A 21,671-nucleotide genomic window follows, 5' to 3' on the forward strand; every position below is an offset into this window, starting at 1 on the left:
TCATTCCTTGATTTTCTGACAGCTCTCCTCATCATAAACTCATCAATTACAGGTCACATAATGCATAACACCATGCCTCATTGGCCAGGTATGAGCCCTTTCTTTGGACACAGAGCCAAGGATCGCTAACTACGCAACATTCCTCATGAGATTTCCAAACCATCACTTTTGGGTGCAGAATCAAGAAGTCCAACTACAGGCCAAAAGGCTCCCCTACATAATTGAGTCTAACACTAATACCCCGCACAGACCTAATGTAAGTGCTGGCCCCTGCAGGCTGCCCTTGGTGACCATTTGGCCCTGAGGATTGGTGCTGGCCCAAGCTCCACTGAGCAGTCAGTGTGTGGGGGGGGCACGCACGGTGGACGTGCGAGCCAAAGGAGGCAGGAGGGTCATAATTAAGATGAAGGCTGTAGAGAGCCCAGCGTGGAGTGCTCCATTATCAGACGACAGTGCCGGGGATGGAGTGCTCTGGTGACATTGTTCAGGCCGCGGCCCCAGGGAGCTCTGAAAGAATTCCTGTAGCCAGAGCACGGGCACTCATTATCGCCAGACTGGAATCAAGAATTTCCTGTTTCACTCCATTAAAAGGGGCTTTTAAAAACAGAGAAAAAGGGCATTCCACTCTTCCTTTTCTTTTTCCCTCCTGTTGTTCCCCAAACCCCCCCCCCCCTTCCTCACCTCAGCCTCTGCTCTCAAACTCCTGACCAGCCATGCTTCAATATGTGTGTGTGTCTGTGTGTATGGGTTTGGGTCTGTGCATGTTTGTGTTTGTGTGTGCATGTATGTGTGTGTTTATCTTTGTGTCTGTGTGTGTCTGTGTGTATGGTTTTGGGTCTGTGCGTGTTTGTGTTTGTGTGTATGTGTGTGTGTTTATGTTTGTGTCTGTGTGTGTGTGTGTTTAGTGGGGGGTGGGGGGCTGTGACTGGTTAGCTGGCACCTTGGTCCCAGAGGAGCCCCATTTCTTGTGCTGTGGGCCGTTTCCTGTCTCGTTGGCGGCTCCAATGTAGAGGCCCTCTCTCGTTTATTTTTTACGGTTTCCTTTCTCTTCTTTTTTTCCAGCTGCTTTTTCCCGGGGTTTGATGGGGTTGAGGGGGTGGGTCAGCTATGAGCAGAATCAGCCCTGTGTAAGGCCCCCCCGTTTTTTAACTCACACACATATACCCGCACACACAGACACAGACACACACACACTCACAATGGGGTCTCTGTAACACATCCCCCAACACTGCTCCAGCCTTCCCTCTGAACAGGAAACCAGAATCTGCCTGGCGCTTGTTTTTCTTCCCATTTCCTGCTTTCCTGCCCCTACCACAGATTATTTTCTTTATATTATTTTCTCTGTCCCCTCAGATTAACTCCCTAATCTGGACCAGGGCTACTCTTGTGCCTCTGAACACCCCTTGCTTGTGCCGTGTGCACCCCCCACTCAGCCCCCAGCCCGACCGATAGCCTGTTCCCTCGTATCAACAATGCCCCACCGTTAGTGATAAATGGCTTCAAGGCTGGCCATGGAAACATCATCAAGAAACCTGTGGCTCCCGCTTCCTGTCCAACTGAGCAGAGCAGAACTCAAAACCCCTGCAGAAAGGACCCCGCTCTGAGAACATTTAAAGCTACACCCTTCTGACCAACGTGCTAGAGAACTGTATCTACTTAAAACGGTCTGTTAAAATGAACTGGAGCACACTGCAAGTGGTCAGGGATGGAGGCTGGAGACGGTTCTGAATAATAGGGCACACAGTGCTGTAGCCTAGTGCATTGTGGGCCACGGAAGTGGCAGCGCCCTCACTAAGATGAGGCCCACTGATATCGCAGAGGATAGCTTTATGTACAGTAATGCATAACATATCCTCAGTTATCCTAATTGTATGCTTCCACAATCTGGTTCCAGGGTTCAGGTGGTACTCTGCCAAGAGAAACTGAAGGGTTGGAGCCTGTTCCTGAATGGAGCCTTAACCCCCCTCTCCAGGGCTTCGGGACTGGAAGGAAATGTGGGGCTGAAGAAACAACAGCAACGGCGTCGATAGCAAACCGAGTCTGCCTCGGCCACACTCTTGATTGCTATCAGCAGCAATGGCATCACAAAAGCTGAATTGCGAATGGGGAAAAAAACAGGGAAGTAGCAGTGAATGGTTTAAACACACAGGCTCCAGAGCACATAAACATTTGACAGGATTAGCAGCTACTGTGAGTTACACTGTGCACAGCATGCAAGTTGTGACCGTGAGAAATAGTAGTTAAAAAAACCCACAGGCCATTGTTCTTGAAATCTAGAAATATCCATCAACTGTGAGAGTTGCATCCATTCATACAGCCCTCTTTGGCTCTGAATACAGCGGTGGTATTTGCACCCCTGGGTATTGAGTCAGGGCTCACATGTGCTCAGACATTGAAGAATTTCAGGGAGCACACTAATGCATCTGTTAGTAGATGAGTTCCTAAATTATTTTTCCAGTTGCTCCGAAAATCAGAGCACAGTAGAGCCCTGTGCTGTAAGTGTTTCCACAGGTACTGATCGACAGTCACTCATAGTACAGTATGTTTCTGGAGGAGTCAGGTGAAGTGGCATCCAGCCAATTGGTGCCTTGCCTGTAGGCAGGCAACTGCTGCTATTTCCTGACCATGGCCATCCAAACAACCGGGCATTAACGTCCACTCAGGAGGGCTTCCCAGGGTTGTCCTAGAGGTACAGTAGTTCTACTAAGTTTTTGGTGATGCTTTGCCTTACACAGCACTAACAGAATTTAATGAATAATTACACCGAGTGATACAAATATTCTCCGGTCTATCAGGGGCATTCAACATAGGCATACCGTACAATAATAAATCCATAAAAATCTATTTATAAAAGCAGACGCAAACTGAAGCAGAGACAGATTTCTGCTTAAAGCTCTGACTTCATGTTGGCAGAAGACAGTGAGAATTCTGCAGGGAATGGTTTGGCAGACAGCACTGTTCATAAATATTATCAATGAGTGGGAATATCATTACAAGCGATGTGAGAATATTTGTCCAGTAGGCGGGCTGGCGCTCCCAGACAGACGGAGGGAGAGAGGGGTGATCAGGCGGGCGTGGCAGCTGAGATATGCTGATTGAGGGAGACGGGGAGAGGAGGAGGGAAGCAGAGAGAGGAAAAGGCAGGGAGAGAGCATGAAAGACGACAGGGAAGACGGGAATAAGAGGAGGGAATAAGGGGAAGAAGGAATGGAGCTGACAGGCTGACGAAAAAATTATAAAACTATGAGAAATTAATTACTGCTGGTGCGTCAGTGTGTGTATTTACATGTGTGTGTGTGTGTGTGTATACGCATCTCTGTGTGTGCGCTTGTGTGTGCGCGTGTGTGTAGAGAGTGAGCGCTTTTGTCATTTCGCTAACCCCATGCCACGATTGAGTTAAGCTTGCAATCCAAACACTCCGCTTTCCTTCAGTTTATCTCAGAAACACATCTGGAGTCTATCAACCCCCCCCCCCACCCCACCCCCCACCCCCCCTTGCTTCCACACAGTTGCACGCTTAACCCCTTCCTCACCGGGCCCCAGGCGTTAATCACACATACACACACGCACGCACACACATGCGCACACACACACGCACGCACACACACGCACTCTTACAGACGCAAATCAGACTGCTCTGCCTGCCACTGCTGTGATGAAGAAAGGCAGCCGGATCGTTCGGTCGTGCACACGGAAAAATAAACAAACAGACGCTTGTTTCGCCGGTGCAGGGCTGAGAGTCCCATGTCCTGCCCGTTCAGCTGTTCCAGAGAAGAGGTTTATTTTTTCGGAGGGCCGGTGAAATCGGAGCGGGTCCCGTTCCGGCCACCGGCCCTCGGCTGCCCCGCAGGGCCTCAGCACACAGCTTCTTGCCACCACCACTGCCCCCGCCCACTCCTGGACCCACATGAGAAGCAACACCCGCTAAAGGAAACACCGCCACTCGCCAAAGTCATTTGCTTACCTTCACTGGAAACAATGTTAATCTTCAACTAGGAGAACAGGGACCTCTGTTTTATTCAGGGGAAAGTGCTGGTGTGCTTTTTGAGTCCCCCCCCCCTCCCCCCCCGTCCTCCATAGGCCTTTTTCCCCTTGTTCACATATGGCCGCTGTCTGAAATTGCACAGTGGTGTAGCCAGGGGTTCTCAAACTCGGTCCTGGGGTTGCTTTTGTGAGCTGCTTTTTTTCCGTAGCAGAGCTTGATTATTTGTTTGTGTTTTTCCACATTAATGCACTGCTGGTTTGGCTCATTACCATTTGTTCTGCTTTAAGCTATTAATTTTTCAAAAAAAAAAAATTGGTTGGTCAACAATTAATCCATTAACAATGTGATCTTTTTATTCAGGTGTACAGGAATAATTGGTCATATAGCACGCTGAATGAAGTCATTCATTAATCAGAGCGGTCAAAAGAATGTGTGGATGTGGTTATGGAGCATTCATTCACGGCATACACAAATATTTCAGATATAATGTGATTTTAAGATGATAAATAGTCTCTCAGTAAGTATTAAATGTTTAATTAACACCTTATTACAACTGTTGAGTGGAAACTGTGACTCAAACAAAAACCAACAAACCAAGGGGGGGCCACAGGACTGGGTTTGAGAGCAGAGTGGTGTACGGCTTTCTAAAGAAGGTACACTGATAGCAGTGATTTTGGGGTCAGTCTAGAGGAGTGGGCGCACAGAGCGCTAGCGTCACACGCTAACCGTGTCCAGACATCCATGCGCGTTTTCACGCTCTTTCAGTCACGCGTTCCAAACAAAACACGCCGCTGCATGGCTTCGGCTCTCCGTCGAGACCCCGTCTTCTCACGAACGTTTCATTGACCGCCGAGAAGTGTGCATTTCCTGCTCCGAGCCCCTCTGGCCTCCACTGAGAGGAGGAGGGGGGGAGTTTGCAGAGAGGGCAGTTTTTTTGAGGAGCACGCTGAGCGCGGGAACCTATTGGGCGTGAGGCCCCCTTACACGCCCACGCACTGATGTGGGCCAGAGTGCACTGTTTCAGCCTGCTTCAGCGCGCCTTTTACAGATACGTGTCCGTCAGTCGCACGTTCACTGACCTGACCCCCCCCTCCACCCTCCCTCTCCATCGCCCCCCCCCCCCCCCCCCTGTCCCAGTGGACCCCGTCCTCTCCCTCTGTCCTGGGCCTGTGTCTCGGTGTCTCTGGCTGTCCCGTGTCCCAGGATAGGAGCTGGGCCAGGTTGGATGGGGGCCAGGCCCCCTCCCTGCTCATTATTCTCATTACTGTGCCTCAAATCAGCGCAGGACAGGGTGCTGGGATCTGTCCACAGCTCGTTAGGGTCACCGCTCGTTAGCGGGCCGGCCTCGTTAGAGCCCACATCAGTTTGGATCAGGCCAGGCGTGCAAGGAAGTGGCGGTGTGGGGTGGGGGGGGAGGGGGGGGGTGTGGTGGGGGTGTCAGGGGAGAGTCATGTCTGACAGCCTGCCTTGGTCCCAGGAATGCTCAGGTGAAACGTTTTGGTAGCGGCAACCAGCCATGCTCACCCCCGTCTTATTTTTTATCTTTTACTGTATATTTTAACCTTTATTTGTGCAGGGCAGGTTGACTGACCACACATGCCCTTTACAGCAACACCCTATTAATTTGCCCAAAGTAGCCTAACCTGCATGTCTTTGGATGTGATTGGACAAAACCACAGACAGCAGAAGAGGCAAGCCAAACGCAGGCTAAGACAAAACCACAGACAGCAGAAGAGGCAACCCAAATGCAGGCTAAGACAAACGCGCAAACACAGCAGAGGCAACCCAAACGCAGCCCCAGGGAAGCACACGGCACCGTGAAACTGAAAGCCGCAACATGAAGCCGACTCCTGCAAGGGGACGAAATAAAACAAACTCCGCTACCCTGACATCCTCCCGTTTCTGCGGCTCGTGAGGGCGGCCCTGTATGGGGGGAGCCTGCCGACCGGGCCTAATGAAAGGGAAGACTGTGGCGCACAGCTCAGGACCCGGCTCCTCGGGTTTCTGGAGGTTTCTGGCCTCCCTCAGGCGTTCATATTCACAGCAGTGGTACGGAGATTACATTCTGCTCTGCTTTAACCATCGTTTAACTCCAAGTAGCTGAGTTATGGCGGCGGGGAAGCTGGACTGTTTGGAAAGAGTCAGCTGGAAACGCAGCCAGAAGAGTTTGGGATGCCCATAATAGGACACACACTCACACACATGCGCACACAGACACCCACACACACACTCACACTCACACTCACACACATACTCACACTCATACACACTCACACTCACACTCACACTCACACACACACACACACACACACATTCACACTCACACACACACACATGCACACACACAGACTTACAATCACACTTACACTCGCACTCACGCCCACACACACACTCTCATACACACTCGCACTCACACTCACACTCTCACACACACACACTCACACACACTCGCACTCACGCCCACACACACACTCACACTCACACACACACAAAGCAAGTTAGAACTGAAATAAACAGCACGCGTAAACGCTGGAAACCGCCTGATTGTCCCCTCCACCGAGAAAGGGCTGTAATTCCCCAGCATTCATTTACTCCAGCCCTCGTGGGCTGGCTTCTGATTACAGGGCTGACCACACGTATGAGTAACTGCTCGCCACCGCTCCAAATGACAAGCACATGTAGACAAGCGACTGGAAACAATGAGCAGACCTGAACAGCGACCGAGCGCGAGACTAAACACAACAAAACGCCGCGCACAGGGCTGAGTGCAGCGCCCGGGCCACACTCGCTCTCAGGCCTTTTTTCTATCAACTGCAGTTCAGGACAGCCAAAACAGCAATTTATATCCACTCGCTGCCATTTCCAGCTCTGAACCGTGCTCCTACTCTGTAAATATAGCTACATTCCCTTCAGACCGTCTGCAGTCAAATTTTTCTGTGACACGCAGAGCTCTTTATTCCTGTTTATATTCGCCCCCCGCCTGGCTTCAGGGAAAACCAAATTAATCTTGAATCTTTCACACACAGTACTGGGGAGCCAAGGAGAAATGAATCACATGGGTTGAGGGTACAGATGACACACATGGGTCTAGGGTACAGATGACACACATGAGTCCAGGGTACAGATGACACACATGGGTCCAGGGTACAGATGACACACATGGGTCCAGGTTACAGATGACACATAGATACACAGAAACACGCATAGACACAGTAGCCCATATTGTAGCAGCACTTAAAAGTTAATGGTGTGTGAGAGGTAGGAGCTGGCCTGAACATGGCTCTGAACACGGGGCATCGGCAGCCCTGTGTGGCTCTAGGCTGCGGGGCCTCATGTGATGTACTACAACATGGCTGTCATTAGGCAGTGGGCCCCACACCTCCAGCTGAGAAACAGACCTGTGTGCGTCTCTGCTCTGCTGGTCTCTGGTCAGGCCCTCCGGGCCCGGTACACCCCCCCACTGCCCCCCGCTGACTCTACCAGTGTCCCAGGTATGAGGGGTGGATCCGATTACCGGCCCCTCTAACCCCTTTGCTCTCTGGGGGGGCTTGTCTGCGCTTGGCAAAACAAGCAAAACACATCTTGCCTTACATGAAACAAACACCTCTCAAGCCACCGGCTCGCCTGACTCTCCAGGCATGGCTAATCGCTACCCGGTGAGCGGAAACAATGATCCTTTAATGAGCGGGCAGCTAATCGCATCGCCTCGTAAACGGGGAAAGATGGAGGCCCCGATTCCTTTACTGGCACAGTCTGGCTCGGCACGACATCAAACGTTCAGAAACGGAGGTGGAAGGATTGTTGTTTCAGGGACATGTTTTGAGAAATGCGGTGAAGACTGAGGATATGGCTCAAACTGAGTAATCACCCCGCCCCCCTCACACACACCTCATATTACAAAGTTAAACCTGGCCACAACCACAAAAAAATTACACTTCAAATTTTCAAACTGGCATGGATACTAACGTGAAAATGAAAAACAAAAATGTTATATTATTACTGGTGTTTCAAGGCCAGCTTTTAAAAACAGTGGAGGCTCGCTTTAAAACATGGAATTAAAGGCCTTGTTTGGGTAGGCACACGGTAAAAGCTCCAGTATTAATTCAACTCTAACAGAGCACATATGAGTCCAGTAGGGCAAGAGCTGATGAAACACTTCACTGTGCAGGGGCAAAACAGAGGCAGCCCTTAAGTTCCTGATCTCTAAGAGGACTGTATGTAGCCCGGTAGAGGCCGAGCAATCATGGGCAGAAGACCTGTAAGAGGGTCGCTGAGTTTCATCAGATTCACTTACCTGCTTAACAGTTCAAGGTTTTGAAGCAGCTGGTAGCTGGTTGACCACTTCAGACCAGCTCCCAGCATGACATGGTTTAACCAGCTCAAGCTATGTTTTGAAACCAGCTCAGACTGACTACCAGCACCCAGCTAGATCAGCTTTTGACCGGCTTGACCAGCTCAATTTCAAAGCTGGCCAAGCTGGCATAGCTGGATTTTACAGCAGGGCCATCAAAGGGTCCCTGAGTTTAATCAGATTCACTTTTGGTGGTGCATCTGGAACCAGCTCTGGGGCACACCAGTCCCCACCACTGAGTGACAGATACTTCCTCTCTGCTCTCCACTGCCAGACCTCTCACACCCACCCATCAGCCACACAGCCACGCCTTAGCACTGGCATAGGCTGCGGCCTGGGCAATGCTACCGAATTCCTCACCGGATCTCGAAGAGCGTACGAGGGGGAAAAGTAAGGTAAGTGCTTTCAGCTGCAGATGGAACAGTGCGGGCTGGCGTCTGGGCTTTCGCCTGGGAGCGGCAGAGGCTGCCAGCGGGCTCTTCCTCCCGATGATCCCCTTATCTTGTACTGTAGAGCGCTAGAGCCTGATAATGACGGATGGCGCTGTAATTACGCGATCTTTTCCACATAACTCTGCGATAGCCCATTTTAATGCTGTTTATAGCCCGTTTTAATGCTGTTCCTCCCTGCTGGCCTGTAGCCCACCTGATAGCCCAGTGCCGGGATCCAGATAGGCCATCTCCCGCGGGTGTCAAGGGAAAAGTGCTGCATTTGGAGCCCACGATGGGCAAACCTCATTCTCTCCTAACTGCATATGGAGCTCACTATGTTAAACGTCAGTCCCTCCTAACTGCATATGGAGCTCACTATGTTAAACCTCAGTCCCTCCTAACTGCATACGGAGCTCACTATGTTAAACGTCAGTCCCTCCTAACTGCATACGGAGCTCACTATGTTAAACCTCAGTCCCTCCTAACTGCATACGGAGCTCACTATGTTAAACCTCAGTCCCTGCTAAGTGCATACGGAGCTCACTATGTTAAACCTCAGTCCCTCCTAACTGTATACGGAGCTCACTATGTTAAACGTCAGTCCCTCCTAACTGCATATGGTGCTAACTATGTTAAACGTCAGTCCCTCCTAACTGCATACGGAGCTCACTATGTTAAACGTCAGTCCCTCCTAACTGCATATGGAGCTCACTATGTGAGAACCTCAGTCCCTGCTAACTGCATACGGAGCTCACTATGTTAAACCTCAGTCCCTCCTAACTGTATACGGAGCTCACTATGTTAAACGTCAGTCCCTCCTAACTGCATATGGTGCTCACTATGTTAAACCTCAGTCCCTCCTAACTGCATACGGAGCTCACTATGTTAAACGTCAGTCCCTCCTAACTGCATATGGAGCTCACTATGTTAAACGTCAGTCCCTCCTAACTGCATATGGAGCTCGCTATGTTAAACGTCAGTCCCTCCTAACTGCATATGGTGCTCACTGTTAAACGTCAGTCCCGCCTAACTGCATATGGTGCTCACTATGTTAAACGTCAGTCCCGCCTAACTGCATATGGAGCTCAGTATGTTAAACGTCAGTCCCACCTAACTGCATATGGTGCTCACTATGTTAAACGTCAGTCCCACCTAACTGCATATGGAGCTCACTATGTTAAACGTCAGTCCCGCCTAACTGCATATGGAGCTCACTATGTTAAACGTCAGTCCCGCCTAACTGCATATGGAGCTCACTATGTTAAACGTCAGTCCCGCCTAACTGCATATGGAGCTCACTATGTTAAACGTCAGTCCCACCTAACTGCATACGGTGCTCACTATGTTAAACGTCAGTCCCACCTAACTGCATACGGTGCTCACTATGTTAAACGTCAGTCCCTCCTAACTGCATACGGAGCTCACTATGTTAAACGTCAGTCCCTCCTAACTGCATATGGAGCTCACTATGTGAGAACCTCAGTCCCTCCTAACTCCATATGGAGACTACGACGTGAGAACCTCAGTCCCACCTAACTGCATATGGGGCTATACGATGTTAAAACGTCAGTCCCTCCTAACTGCATATGGAGCTCACGATGGGCAAACATCAGCCACTCTGAACTACACACGTAGCCTGTGGTGTGTGAAAGTCTGTGCCCGTGCAGTCAGAGCCGAGAGCCGATGGGTTTGACACACGGCTGTGCTGTGATTGACAGGTTTATTTGAGCAGTGTAAGGCCACCCATCTGAAGCAACACTACGATCGCAAAGAGAGCTGCTACTCACAGTTTCTCCAGAGTGACAAGTCCAGCAAAGGATCCGTTTCTCAGCACCCTGATGCGATTTTTGCTCAAAATCCTGCAGGAGGGACAAAAACGGATCAGAACCATGAACATTCATTCTTTCAAACACTCAAACACACACACACTCCCCTTACACACAGCAACACTGCTTCTACTGCTGTCTCTCAACAACACAAAACAAACACACATAGAGTGTTTTAATTAGGCAGCTTTATTTTCTCTTTAAAGCCCTGCCCGTGGCGAGCCTGATGCAATGCAAGAGGCAAAAGCAACAAGAGAGACACAGATGACTGACTGCTATGTCAACTCATTAGCTATATAGTCACCACTGGATGTGAGGCTGACTCCATTGCGTCTAAGTCCGGAGCAGAGCAGGTCAGGAAACGAAAACACAGACAGGAGACGGTGGCCAACTGTGAGTTCAGCCAGCCAGTCCTCGCAGATGTGAGCACTCTTGCTCAAGACGCCGGACGAGGCCGCATCTAATTAATGCTGGGGAATTAAACGGTCGTTGGGGGGGGGGGGTTGTTGTAGTTAGTGGTGGAAGCGGGTGGAGGCAAGGGGGTTTGCAGGAAACCGCAATCTTGATAAGTAAACGGGATACATTTTTACATCAAAAAAGAAAGAGGGACCAGATGAAAGGAGCGGCTCGGTCTGGATATGGCTATTATCCTTCTCCCTGCTGGCGTATCATTTGGCGCAGTTTAAGATGGGGCTTATCGGACTCGTGGCGGGGCGTCCCCAGGCTAGTTCTCTGCGCTGCGGAAGTGAGGCACTCAGACGTGCGTGGGAAACTGCATCGCTGCAATCGATCTGCATAAAGCCCTGCTTCTGCTCTCCCATTGGACACCAAGGACATTCCACACCAAGGACCTCACCCCGAGTGTATCCTCCAGGTCTCCAGAAGGTCACTTGTGAAAGCTTAATAAACAAAGGAAAACGAAACTCGCACTTCCTATTGCCAAACAGAGTGAGAGTTTCATTTGCACTCTTTAAAACTCTGTTTGTGAAACTCTTGCTGAAACATTATGAAGTGTTTTTTGGACAGCTGTGCCATCTCATATCAGTGTTATATGTCACAGAAACTAAACCCCCCCCACCCCCCCATACCACCACCACCTCATAATTTCATAAGTAATGTGTCACATGAGTTGCGTTCCTGAATCTAAAGTTCTCTATCCCTCATCTGCTCAGTTTGCCTGCCTGACCCCGGATTCAGAGCCACTGTTTGATGGGGGTTCCACATTGACTCGACACGATTATCACCAGACCCCCCTGCCTGGCCCCGCTCATCCCTGTGCAAGGGCCTGTAATTGGCTGCAAACTCTGTTTGTCAAAGGAAGTGTGCTTTTAATCGATGCTATGTAAGCCAGCAGCAGACCTGCATCTTTAAAAGAGGGAACTAACTGTGAACAGCTTGGGAGATTTACAGACACGGTGACGCTCCATCCCTCCTTTTCCTGCCACATCAATAAAACGTAGCCCTCAGCTCCTCGTCTTCAAGCCATTTTCTAAACACACTTCTAAGAGAGACGCGAGCCGTTGCCAAGAAAAGCTAATCAAAATTTCCTTTCACATGCGACAAGGCACACGAAACGCCCCAAATTCATGCCATTTTTCCTGTTCACTTATTCTTAATTTTCTCAAAGGCATTAAATTGTGGTTCATTTACACAGTGATTTTTTTTTTACAAATGCAAATTCAAATAGTCTTTCCAATCAATGACCCATTTTCTTACTGAATGTACTGCTTGCCACAAAACACATACTTCTAGACACAAAATACAACACATCCTAGCGCAATGCAAAGGATTAGTGCAAAATACAGTTTGAATTTGAACCCATGTTCCCCTGGCCTGAGGTCTCACTCTTTATTTGGGAGCACAACCTGAAGTATAACTCAACACAGGCGTAGGATAAAGGTCATAGACGATCCGGTATTGCCTGTATAATGGAATACAGAGTGGAGAAGAGAAAGTAACATCTGGCAATGAGACAAGACAGTTAATTCAACACAGATAATTCAGTTACAGTTCACTCCTGCAGTTCACAACTGACTATTTTACATATATGCCAATTAGACTATTGGTAAGGGCGCATGTACTGTGTGTACTTCTGTGTGTGTGTGTGAGTGTGAGTATGTGTGTTTGTCTGCATACGTGCATGTGAGTATCAGTTGTATGCAACTGCCTCTGCTTCAGCACAGCAATATTTGCTAAAGTGCAAATAATGGGGAACTTTACTTCAGTTATGACAAATCACCTCTCTTCTCAAGGAGGAGAAGAGAGGACAGAGGTTAGAACTTTCATAGGCCAAGAACGTCAGCAGCAAATTCCTCTCTGTATGATGTGCATAAGTTTGTGGTGCATACAATGGCGATAAAAATATTTAGTATCATATCTTCACGGTACATCAATTAAATAGGAATGAACAATGGTATTGGCGTTATTTCACTATCAGGAGATCAGACGATGACAGATATGATGGCCCCACATGATGAAGCAGCATACAGTACATCCACTGAGGCGTTGCGTCCGATGCTGTAAATGAAGTGAAAATGTTGGTTGTGTGAGCGAAAGCAACACAAATACATTTGCAATCTGCAACACTTGTTCAGCCAATGTCAAATGTGCAGAACAGAAACAATTGTTTTTCAAAGAAAATATGCGCCTTTTGTTTTGATTTTGTTTTCTAAAGTAAACGTACAGTACAGTGCCTGGTTACATGTTCTAGATTGTTATTTGGAGCTTAATGATAAAGTAAGCAAATTGAAATATTGTGTTAAACAAACACATTTTTGCCTTCGTGAGCTGTTTGACATCTGTGCTCATGTACTTCCATGAATGAGGAAAGTTGGTTGCAGTTTGCATTTGTGCTATGATGTAAAATATGCATCACTGTTGGCCAACACGGCCAGGCAAAACGGCTGTTGATATTAGCCCAGAATATTCCATATAGTGTATCCCAATTAAACCATCTACCTTTATAACCTGATCTGTTTATATCATCAAAGCACTTATCACTCAAACTCATCACTCATGGGTCTTGAAAAGGGCATGCTGGGAAATGATGTTCGTGTTCGTTTTGTAACTGGTTCAGGGCAAAGTCTGGGTCTGACTCCAGGTCATCTCTGATCTCCAGCCAGAAATGTTCTGAGACACCATCACTCCAGGCCAATCAGAAGACAGGAAAAAGAGACTCTTTTATACTTTGGGCAAAATAATTTTGGAAAAGTTTAATACATGACTTTTCAAAGGTGAAAGCACATTTCCTGCTATAATATAACTAAAATAACACACCAAATTCCCCCTTTGGGAAAACTATGCTGGTAAAATTCAATCTGTGGCTTTTACTAATCGTACGTGTCATTTTACTCATCTTGAATCTTAAAGATAAAGTTGATTGGCCTTTTGTGAGTAACAATCTATTCATTGCTGATTCATGGTCAGACCATTTTACATGTGTCCTCCTTGTACTTCACAATAAAAATTGAAACCTTGTGTCGGCCTTATCAGCTGCCACAGTAGAATATCCGCAATGCATCCCAGATGAGGGTAAATATGTGTTTCTTTGCGACACACAGCTTTCCTAGCAAAACAGTTGTTCTCAAAAATATTATGATGTGATTAATAGTATTTTAATTCATTATGCAATTATTAATTTGGCAATTCATGGCTTAACAGCAGTCTTCAATCACAAAGATTAAACAAACTGCACAACGCAATAACTATTTAAAGTACAAAAAACCCCTGAATATAGCACATTTGAGTGGAGTTTTGCACAGTATATTTTTCACAATATAAGGTAGTTATATAACTATTTGGTTAAGTGGCTTTAATAGTCCAGACTGCCAACACTTGACAATGGCTGATGGAATTTCGGAAGAGTCTAGAGATTTTTATATCTTAATTACACTGAGCAGTAGAGCCTGATTGGCTGTCACTTTGAAGAAATTAGATGGCAACATGGTGATGAAAAGACGGAATGCTTAAAAACTGAAAAGTGGAATCAGGAATCTGTATTACTAAAAAATACTACTTAAATTATTTTAAGGTGGATAAATCTGCATGGGAATAAACACAGTAGCAAATAATACAAACTGTACTCCTAGTTGTTTATATTGTTGATCAAAAGAAGCTGTTACTCTGGACCTTTAATTTCAATAATGATAGTTAGCATTCTCGTACAGGCACAGAAACAATGACAATGAAGTGGGCGAAAGTGGTGTGATGCATGAAAATGGTAGCTAGTACAAATACTTAACAGGTACACCAGTCTGCAAGCCCCTACGAGAGTCCTTCTGCTGCTGAAAAGAGGACGGTGTGCTGGGGAGACTGCTGTTCATCACCAGAGGCAGCAAAAAACAATGTGGAGAGTGCTGCTTCAAGAAGCTACTCCGTAAACAACCCAAAATAGGCAATGGTCTTGTCAGGCCAAACAGGAAACCAAGCCAATTAGCTGTTTATTCAGGGCCTGGCCAGCAGAGGTCACAGGTCAAACAGAGAACACTTCCTGGACAGCCATCTGAGGGACAGCATTGTGTGCAGGACTGGGAGGAAGACTTGACGAAGGGAAGAGGGAGAGAGACAGAGAAAGACATTCAAAAACCTGAAACCTGCATCAGGAGAAGGCCAGCAAAGAGTGCCTTTCGTGAGAGCAGTAGATATGGGCCCAGCTAAATCAATAAGCAGCCGGTGAAAATACATAATTACAAAAGGGATATGGAGAGTAATGTCCACAGAAACATCAGAGAGATGGCTTACATAAATCGATAAAGAGGCCTTTTGAAAATAATCCACGGCTCTCCGGCAAACCTGATAGCCAGTGAATTGCATTAGCCTTGCACAGAATACAATTGTGTCTCTATGGTGCAAGGTATGAAAGCATGCTAACTCAATCCAGGCTGTCTGTGTGATATCAGCACTGCATTAGTGTCATGATTTATTGGGCTGGTTCAGAGCCACGGTGCGTACCAGGGACTCATACGGCAGGTTAATTCAATCCATCTCAGCTACGGGGGAGAGATCGGCTGGGTCACCTGTTGAAAAAGCTTCAGAGCAGAGCCACAAATCTAATACGTTTCAGCGGAGATGAAATGGCCCAGTCTGGCGTTCAGAGTCAGGTAATTCAATACAGTTGTTTAGATGCAGATGCATCATCTTCAGGCGTCCCATAATTTTCTGTATGGGATGATCGTGATGAATGAGGCTGGCGTTCGATCTGAGACCTCCCCCCCCCCCATGCATCTGAAGGCCAGGTTCGCTCATGAAATGTACAGGTTCCTGCTGATAAGCAGCTGTGGCACACAGAGACGGGAACTCGCACACAGGCCTGCATGGCTACACACATACAGTGCACTTCAACAACAATGAAATGCTCTCGCTTTTATGAAATGTGCAGAGGCATACACTCCTGCGGATAAATGCATGCGAATGCGCACAGATGCTATGCACTTCAACAAGCGCAAAAAGCTCTTAAGCAGTCTACTTCTCTCCTTCTCTCCTTCCACTCTCTCTCTCTCGCCTTCCCACTTTCCCTCCTGCAATACGCAGCTCTCCCAGGAATGAATGCAATGTGTTGTGGAGACCGAATTAGGCCGCAATTGTTTATTTAAGTGTACACAGACAGCCCACCTCCGCTGCTCCGACAGTCCCCACAGTGCCGGGACTGTGTGGGGTTTCTATAGTGACCGATGGGGCTGAAAGGTTGCCGTCTTTCACACAATGATGGTACACCTCTAGTCTGCCTCCTTAGAGCACAATAGAGACTAATATGCCCAGATGCTCATTGGTAGACAAAAGCCCCTGTCACTGCAGTACACAGCAAAACCAAATAATAAGTCAATCATAACAAGTATTTTAGTCTCATATTTTTACTTTAAATCTTATTTTATTTCTCTTACTATTGATATTTTTGTGGAATAAGCTAAAGATTGCCACACAGTATAGTGTCAAGAGATAAAACTAATAATACAGTATATAATGAGTCCAACAGGTTGATTTAACACTGAACATTTTACTGTGAAATGAGGTGAGACAGTTTTACAGATTTGCCAATTTGCCAAAAAGTACAAGCTAAGATTTTCTCCTTGAGAGAGAAAAATAAGATTTTAAGTCTAAAAGACTTCAAGACTAAAACACTTGATACTTGGCAGTGTAGCTGTCCCCAGGACAGTGCCTCTCACTTTGCTTGTTTCCTGAATTAATTTCCAAAGTGACCACAATGCTCTTCATCAGGTTAAATGCAATACACATCAGCCTCCCCAGGACAAATCTATCAATTAATTTACTACTGGAGTGAAACAGGGCTGTGGTGTGCGAAGCATGCTGGGAACTGAGCACTGCCTTGTCACCCCTGCCAAATTTGGCGATCCCTAATCAGGCTTGCTCTAAGGCTGAGACACAAGAAGGCACACTGTTAACACTCCCCAGGTGTTGGAGGGAGTTGGAGGGAGAGGGCGGCAGAGAATGCTGAGCTAGTAAAGCTGCCATTTTGGGTGAGTCGGTCGTGGTATGTGTGTGAATCCACAGCAGCTCAGGCTGTCTGTTTGTGCATCCTGCACTGGGATTCTAAGGCAATGCTATACAGTTACACTGCAGACAGCTGAATTCAGACTTGTATTGCTCCGAAATGGCAGCTGTGTGCAAAGAAATAGGTCGAGAACAACAATCCCTTCCTTCGCCCCCTTCCTCCCCCAAACCCACTGACACACTCCTATAAAATCCTGAAACAGTACAGGACATCCTGTTTCTCATCTGAGAAATCTGGTCCCAATAAGCAGAGGTTGGTGCTAAAAATTCTTACATTTTCTTTGGCGACCTCCCACATCTAACCTTGAGTGACAACCACACCCCAACACCAACTCTGCCAGCTTTACTGACACAAAGCCATCCTCAACGACAGGCAAGGGGCTACTGTGCATGTGACACCGGTGTCAGAGCCTATCCGCTCCCCGGACAGCTGCGAATGAATGATAGACCCTACTCCGTATAGCTCTGTTCTACCTCTACAGCTCGTCTATGCCTGCTGCTGTTGCCAGGGTGTGCTTCCACTCTGTCCACGTTCCCTCTCGGGACGCTTCATTGGTCCGGGTGTGACTCCACTCTGTTCTGTCTCAGCTCTGTTCATTGGTCCGGGTGTGACTCCACTCCGTTCTGTCTCAGCTCTGTTCATTGGCCTGGGTGCGACCCCACTCTGTTCTGTCTCAGCTCTGTTCATTGGCCCAGGTGTAACTCCACTCTGTTCTGTCTCAGCTCTGTTCATTGGCCCGGTGTGAATCCACTCTGCTCTGTCTCGGCTCTCTTCATTGGCCCAGGTGTGACTCCTCTGTCCTCTCTTGGCTCTGTTCATTGGTCTGGTTTGACTTTTCTGTCTCAGCTCACTTCATTGGTCCTGGTGTGACTCAACTCTGTCCTGTCTTGGCCCAGGCTGCTTTCCCCCCTCTTGGATACATCCTCCATCTTTGGATCCATGTCGCTCTTCAGGACCAGGTTCAGTCCTGGCTTCAGTTGTACACGGCAAACCGCAGGCAAAATCAGTTTGAAGGGGATTTAAATTTAATAAGACTCCCTCTGTGAGTTAAGCCCCCTCCCCACTCTCATTACCCCTCTACCTCTTTCATCCCACCTCAGGGGACTGTTCCCCCAAACCCGCCACCGTGACAACAAAAACAACAATAATAACAGTCATATTGCCAAACCAAACAGCGGTAATCGGCTGACAGGTCTGGTTTCGCGTCCGCTTGGGCCTGGGAGTGCGGATATCTAGGGAGTGCACGGCAGAAGATCAAATGTCAGGGAGGGCCACGGCTCTCGACGTAGAGACGCAATAAAAATTAAAAGCCTGAAGGAAATGAGTTTGGATTACAGAACGCCCGGCCCCCCTTTGCCACTATCCTCAAAGCAAACTAATTTAAGAGGTGCAGGTTAAATGCAATAAAGCAAGTCAAAACAATTCAACACGCCATTGTGTAAACATCATTTCACTTGAAAAAAGCCACATCACCACGCGGACCACACGCGAGGTGAAATGAAGTCCTCGGTCCTGCACTCAGCAGGACACAGAGAACAGCTCTCCTCTCACCAGAGCTCAGTAAAACAGTCTACAGCCAGCCAGGCTCCAAGCTCCCTGCAGCAAGGCCAATGTCAACAAGAGAATAACTGATGATTAGGAGAAAAGGTAAAGCCGTTATTAAACACGAGTCAACGGAAAGCCAGCATGTCTGTCGTTTATTTAGGTTAGGTATCCGCACACTGCATTAACCTTAGTCATCTAACAAAGCTCTCCTTATATTACCCAGTCAGTTAATTATATGCATGCAGCATACATGCACAAACCAAATTGGACCCGTACCAAAACTATATTTGGTTATCCGTGGTGACTGTACAAATTGGAATTATATCTGTAATCCATTTACAAACCTTCATTTGTGGAGGAGAAATTTAAGATCTTTTTCTGATGGAACAACACTGCATACTGGTCATATCTCCTGTATATTTTAATGTGTCATGTTTTGAAAAGTTGAAAACAAAATTACTTTTGGATGACTGTTAACAGTATGGATTACTGATCGCATCAGAGCACATAAATGTCAACAGTCTACTCAAATCTTTCTGATTTTCACTAATAGTAGACTAACTATGTGCATTGTGACAGGCGATTTTCATTGAAAACACGAACTCTTTCAGGTTTAATAACAAGTCTGTACTCTGAGCAACCACTTAAACGAAGAGGACAAGCAGAATTGGACCTGTATAAGCTGTAGGTGAGCCAGCGCTTTCAATAAAACTGCTCCATTACCAAAGCAGGCTGTTAGCATGTTTTTCCAAGGCCATTTGGCCTTTCCAAATGCCGCACTGAATAGATCAAAACAATTATGAAAGGGCTTTAATTTGTAACTTTCCCATGGTAGACATCACCCATGTGGAACTGAACTTAGCGGGGGCCTTTCTCAAAGTCTAAAGCAGACATACATCTTGCTTGGGGGGGTGGGAGGTTGGGTGCTGAACAGGAAGCCCCCCCCCCATCTTACCAGAGAGGGAAGCTGGGCTTGAGTGTGCCGATGGCACGTGTGCTTTGTGGCCATTAGAATTTGTTGGCACAGGCAGCCTGGCACCCGTGTCACTTTTCCTGGGGGGCTATCAGTACAACACCGTGGTCCGAGCAAGCACAGGGGGAACGTTTGTATGCTGGCCAAGCTGCCCTGGACTTCATTCCAGAACCGCCCTGACCTGCCCCTCTGCCCCCCTGCAGCGTGGCATCCATCCCTGGGCGGGGAGAGGGCCTTGGCTGCACACATGCCAGGAAAAACCAGGCCCAGATGCCAACGCCAGCTCACCTCCGGCCTGAGAGCATGGCTCCCCATGCCAGCTCCTGTCATTACCAGCGCTGTTTGGGCACCTAACCACAAAATCAGCACAAACCATAGCCCCTCAACCATTACCCCGACACAGTGGCACCCCTGTGCACTCAGCATTACGCTGAACCCCAGACAATGATCCAAACTCAAATACTGTGAGGCACCCAATCTAAAGCGACCGTCATCTTTTAATCTGTGTCTGACCACACACAGCACCCGAACGGGAGGGGGCGCTCATTAGTCACATCATGACAAGTGACAGTAAAAGACTGTTGGTGATGTACCTCATTGGTGGTACAGGATTCATTGCCAAACAAAGTTCAGAAAATGAGTCATTTCTCAACACAATTGAGGTACACATTTGAAATATGTTCACTGTTAATTCAACTCAAACGATTTATGAGTAGAAAAGTGATTATAATTGTATGTAATCATTGTAAATTTAACCTCTATTAAGTCTTCATTTCATGCTGGACATTCTTCTGCGTAGCGTGGTCGAAAAACAAAACACACCTCCCAGAAACACACATGCACATAGGCACCCACGCACACACACACGCACGCACACACACGCACACACACACACATACAATGGCAGGGGGGTGTGGTGTATTGGTAAACTGAACATGCAACAGAAGCAGGTCCTCTTGCAGGACACATGGAGCTTGTTAGGGGCTGGCGGTTCGTTAGTGGACTCTGGGGGAGCGGGTCTCTCCACACTGCCCCTCATTGTGATGTGCTGCAGTCCTCAGCCCTGCCTCTAATGAAGCCAGAGCACCCAATTACTGCAGAGAGCTGTCTGCCACAGCAGCCTGTTCACAGTGGGAGCGTGTGTGTGCGTGCGCATGTGTGTGTGCGTGTGTGTGTGTGTGTGTGCATGTGTGTGTGTGTGTGAGAGAGAGAGAGTGATAAAGCAAGAGAGAGCAAAAGAGCGAGAGAGAGAGGTAAAGGGGAGAGAGAGAGAAATGGAGAGGGAGGGGGAGAGAGAGAGAGCTCCCCCAGCAACAGGCCTCCATTCATTCTGGAGTTCCTCGAGTGCCACAGTGGCAGCCTGACAGCTCTGCTAATCAGTGCGCCCACGCTGATGGCGAGGCAGGGCCGCAGGCCTCTCCAGGCTTCCTGCCGGGCCCAGAGCGTGAGCCGCTCTCCGACGGCTGGGTTTGGGCCGGGCGGGTGAGGGGGTGCGGGAGAGGAACACCGCTCTGAAGCGGTCCTGCACTGACCCTTTCCCAGAGACGGCATGCGGGCCACAGATGCTGCCCGCCTCTCCACAGCGGCCAAGTGGAGGCAGCAAGCCACACTCAGCAGACAGAAGCACTTGAGCACAGAGACCGCTCTCACAGTAAATGCGTCTTGAGACCTGAATGTCCCCTTTGTCCCCTGCCTTCCACTGTGACTTTGTCAGCGACACAGGGCTGGAATTTATTTTTAATTTCCTGTTGTGCCTCAAGAAGCAGCCATGTAATTGCACGTTGCATGTTTTTGTAACGCAGCGCCACAAATGCTGATCAAATGAAGCAAGTGCAATAAAAATAATTTCCCGTGTCTTTTAAAAGCATTTCTCTCCCTTACTGGCTATGAGGTTTTGAAAAATCACCCTCTTCATCAATTTGACACAGTTTCAGGGCAGCGTGGGACTTGTATAAGTATCATGGACTCTGCACATTAGGCACACATGATTCAAATTATCAAGCTGCTCTAGAGAGTTAAAGAAACCGTTGAACACGGTCCCCACAATATATC

General features: G+C 48.0%; 1 protein-coding gene across 1 annotated transcript in view; it reads right to left on the reverse strand.

The window, feature by feature from the left end:
* Positions 1-21,671, reverse strand: part of adgra2 (adhesion G protein-coupled receptor A2) — a 50,686-nt gene that overhangs the window by 20,842 nt on the left and 8,173 nt on the right. The window contains exon 2 of the mRNA XM_061259779.1: positions 10,555-10,626. Within this exon, the coding sequence (XP_061115763.1) occupies positions 10,555-10,626 (72 nt within the window). The remainder of the gene's footprint in view (positions 1-10,554; positions 10,627-21,671) is intronic.

Source organism: Conger conger, chromosome 11 (genome assembly GCF_963514075.1).
Source record: "Conger conger chromosome 11, fConCon1.1, whole genome shotgun sequence".
Classification (NCBI taxonomy): Eukaryota; Metazoa; Chordata; class Actinopteri; order Anguilliformes; family Congridae; genus Conger; species Conger conger.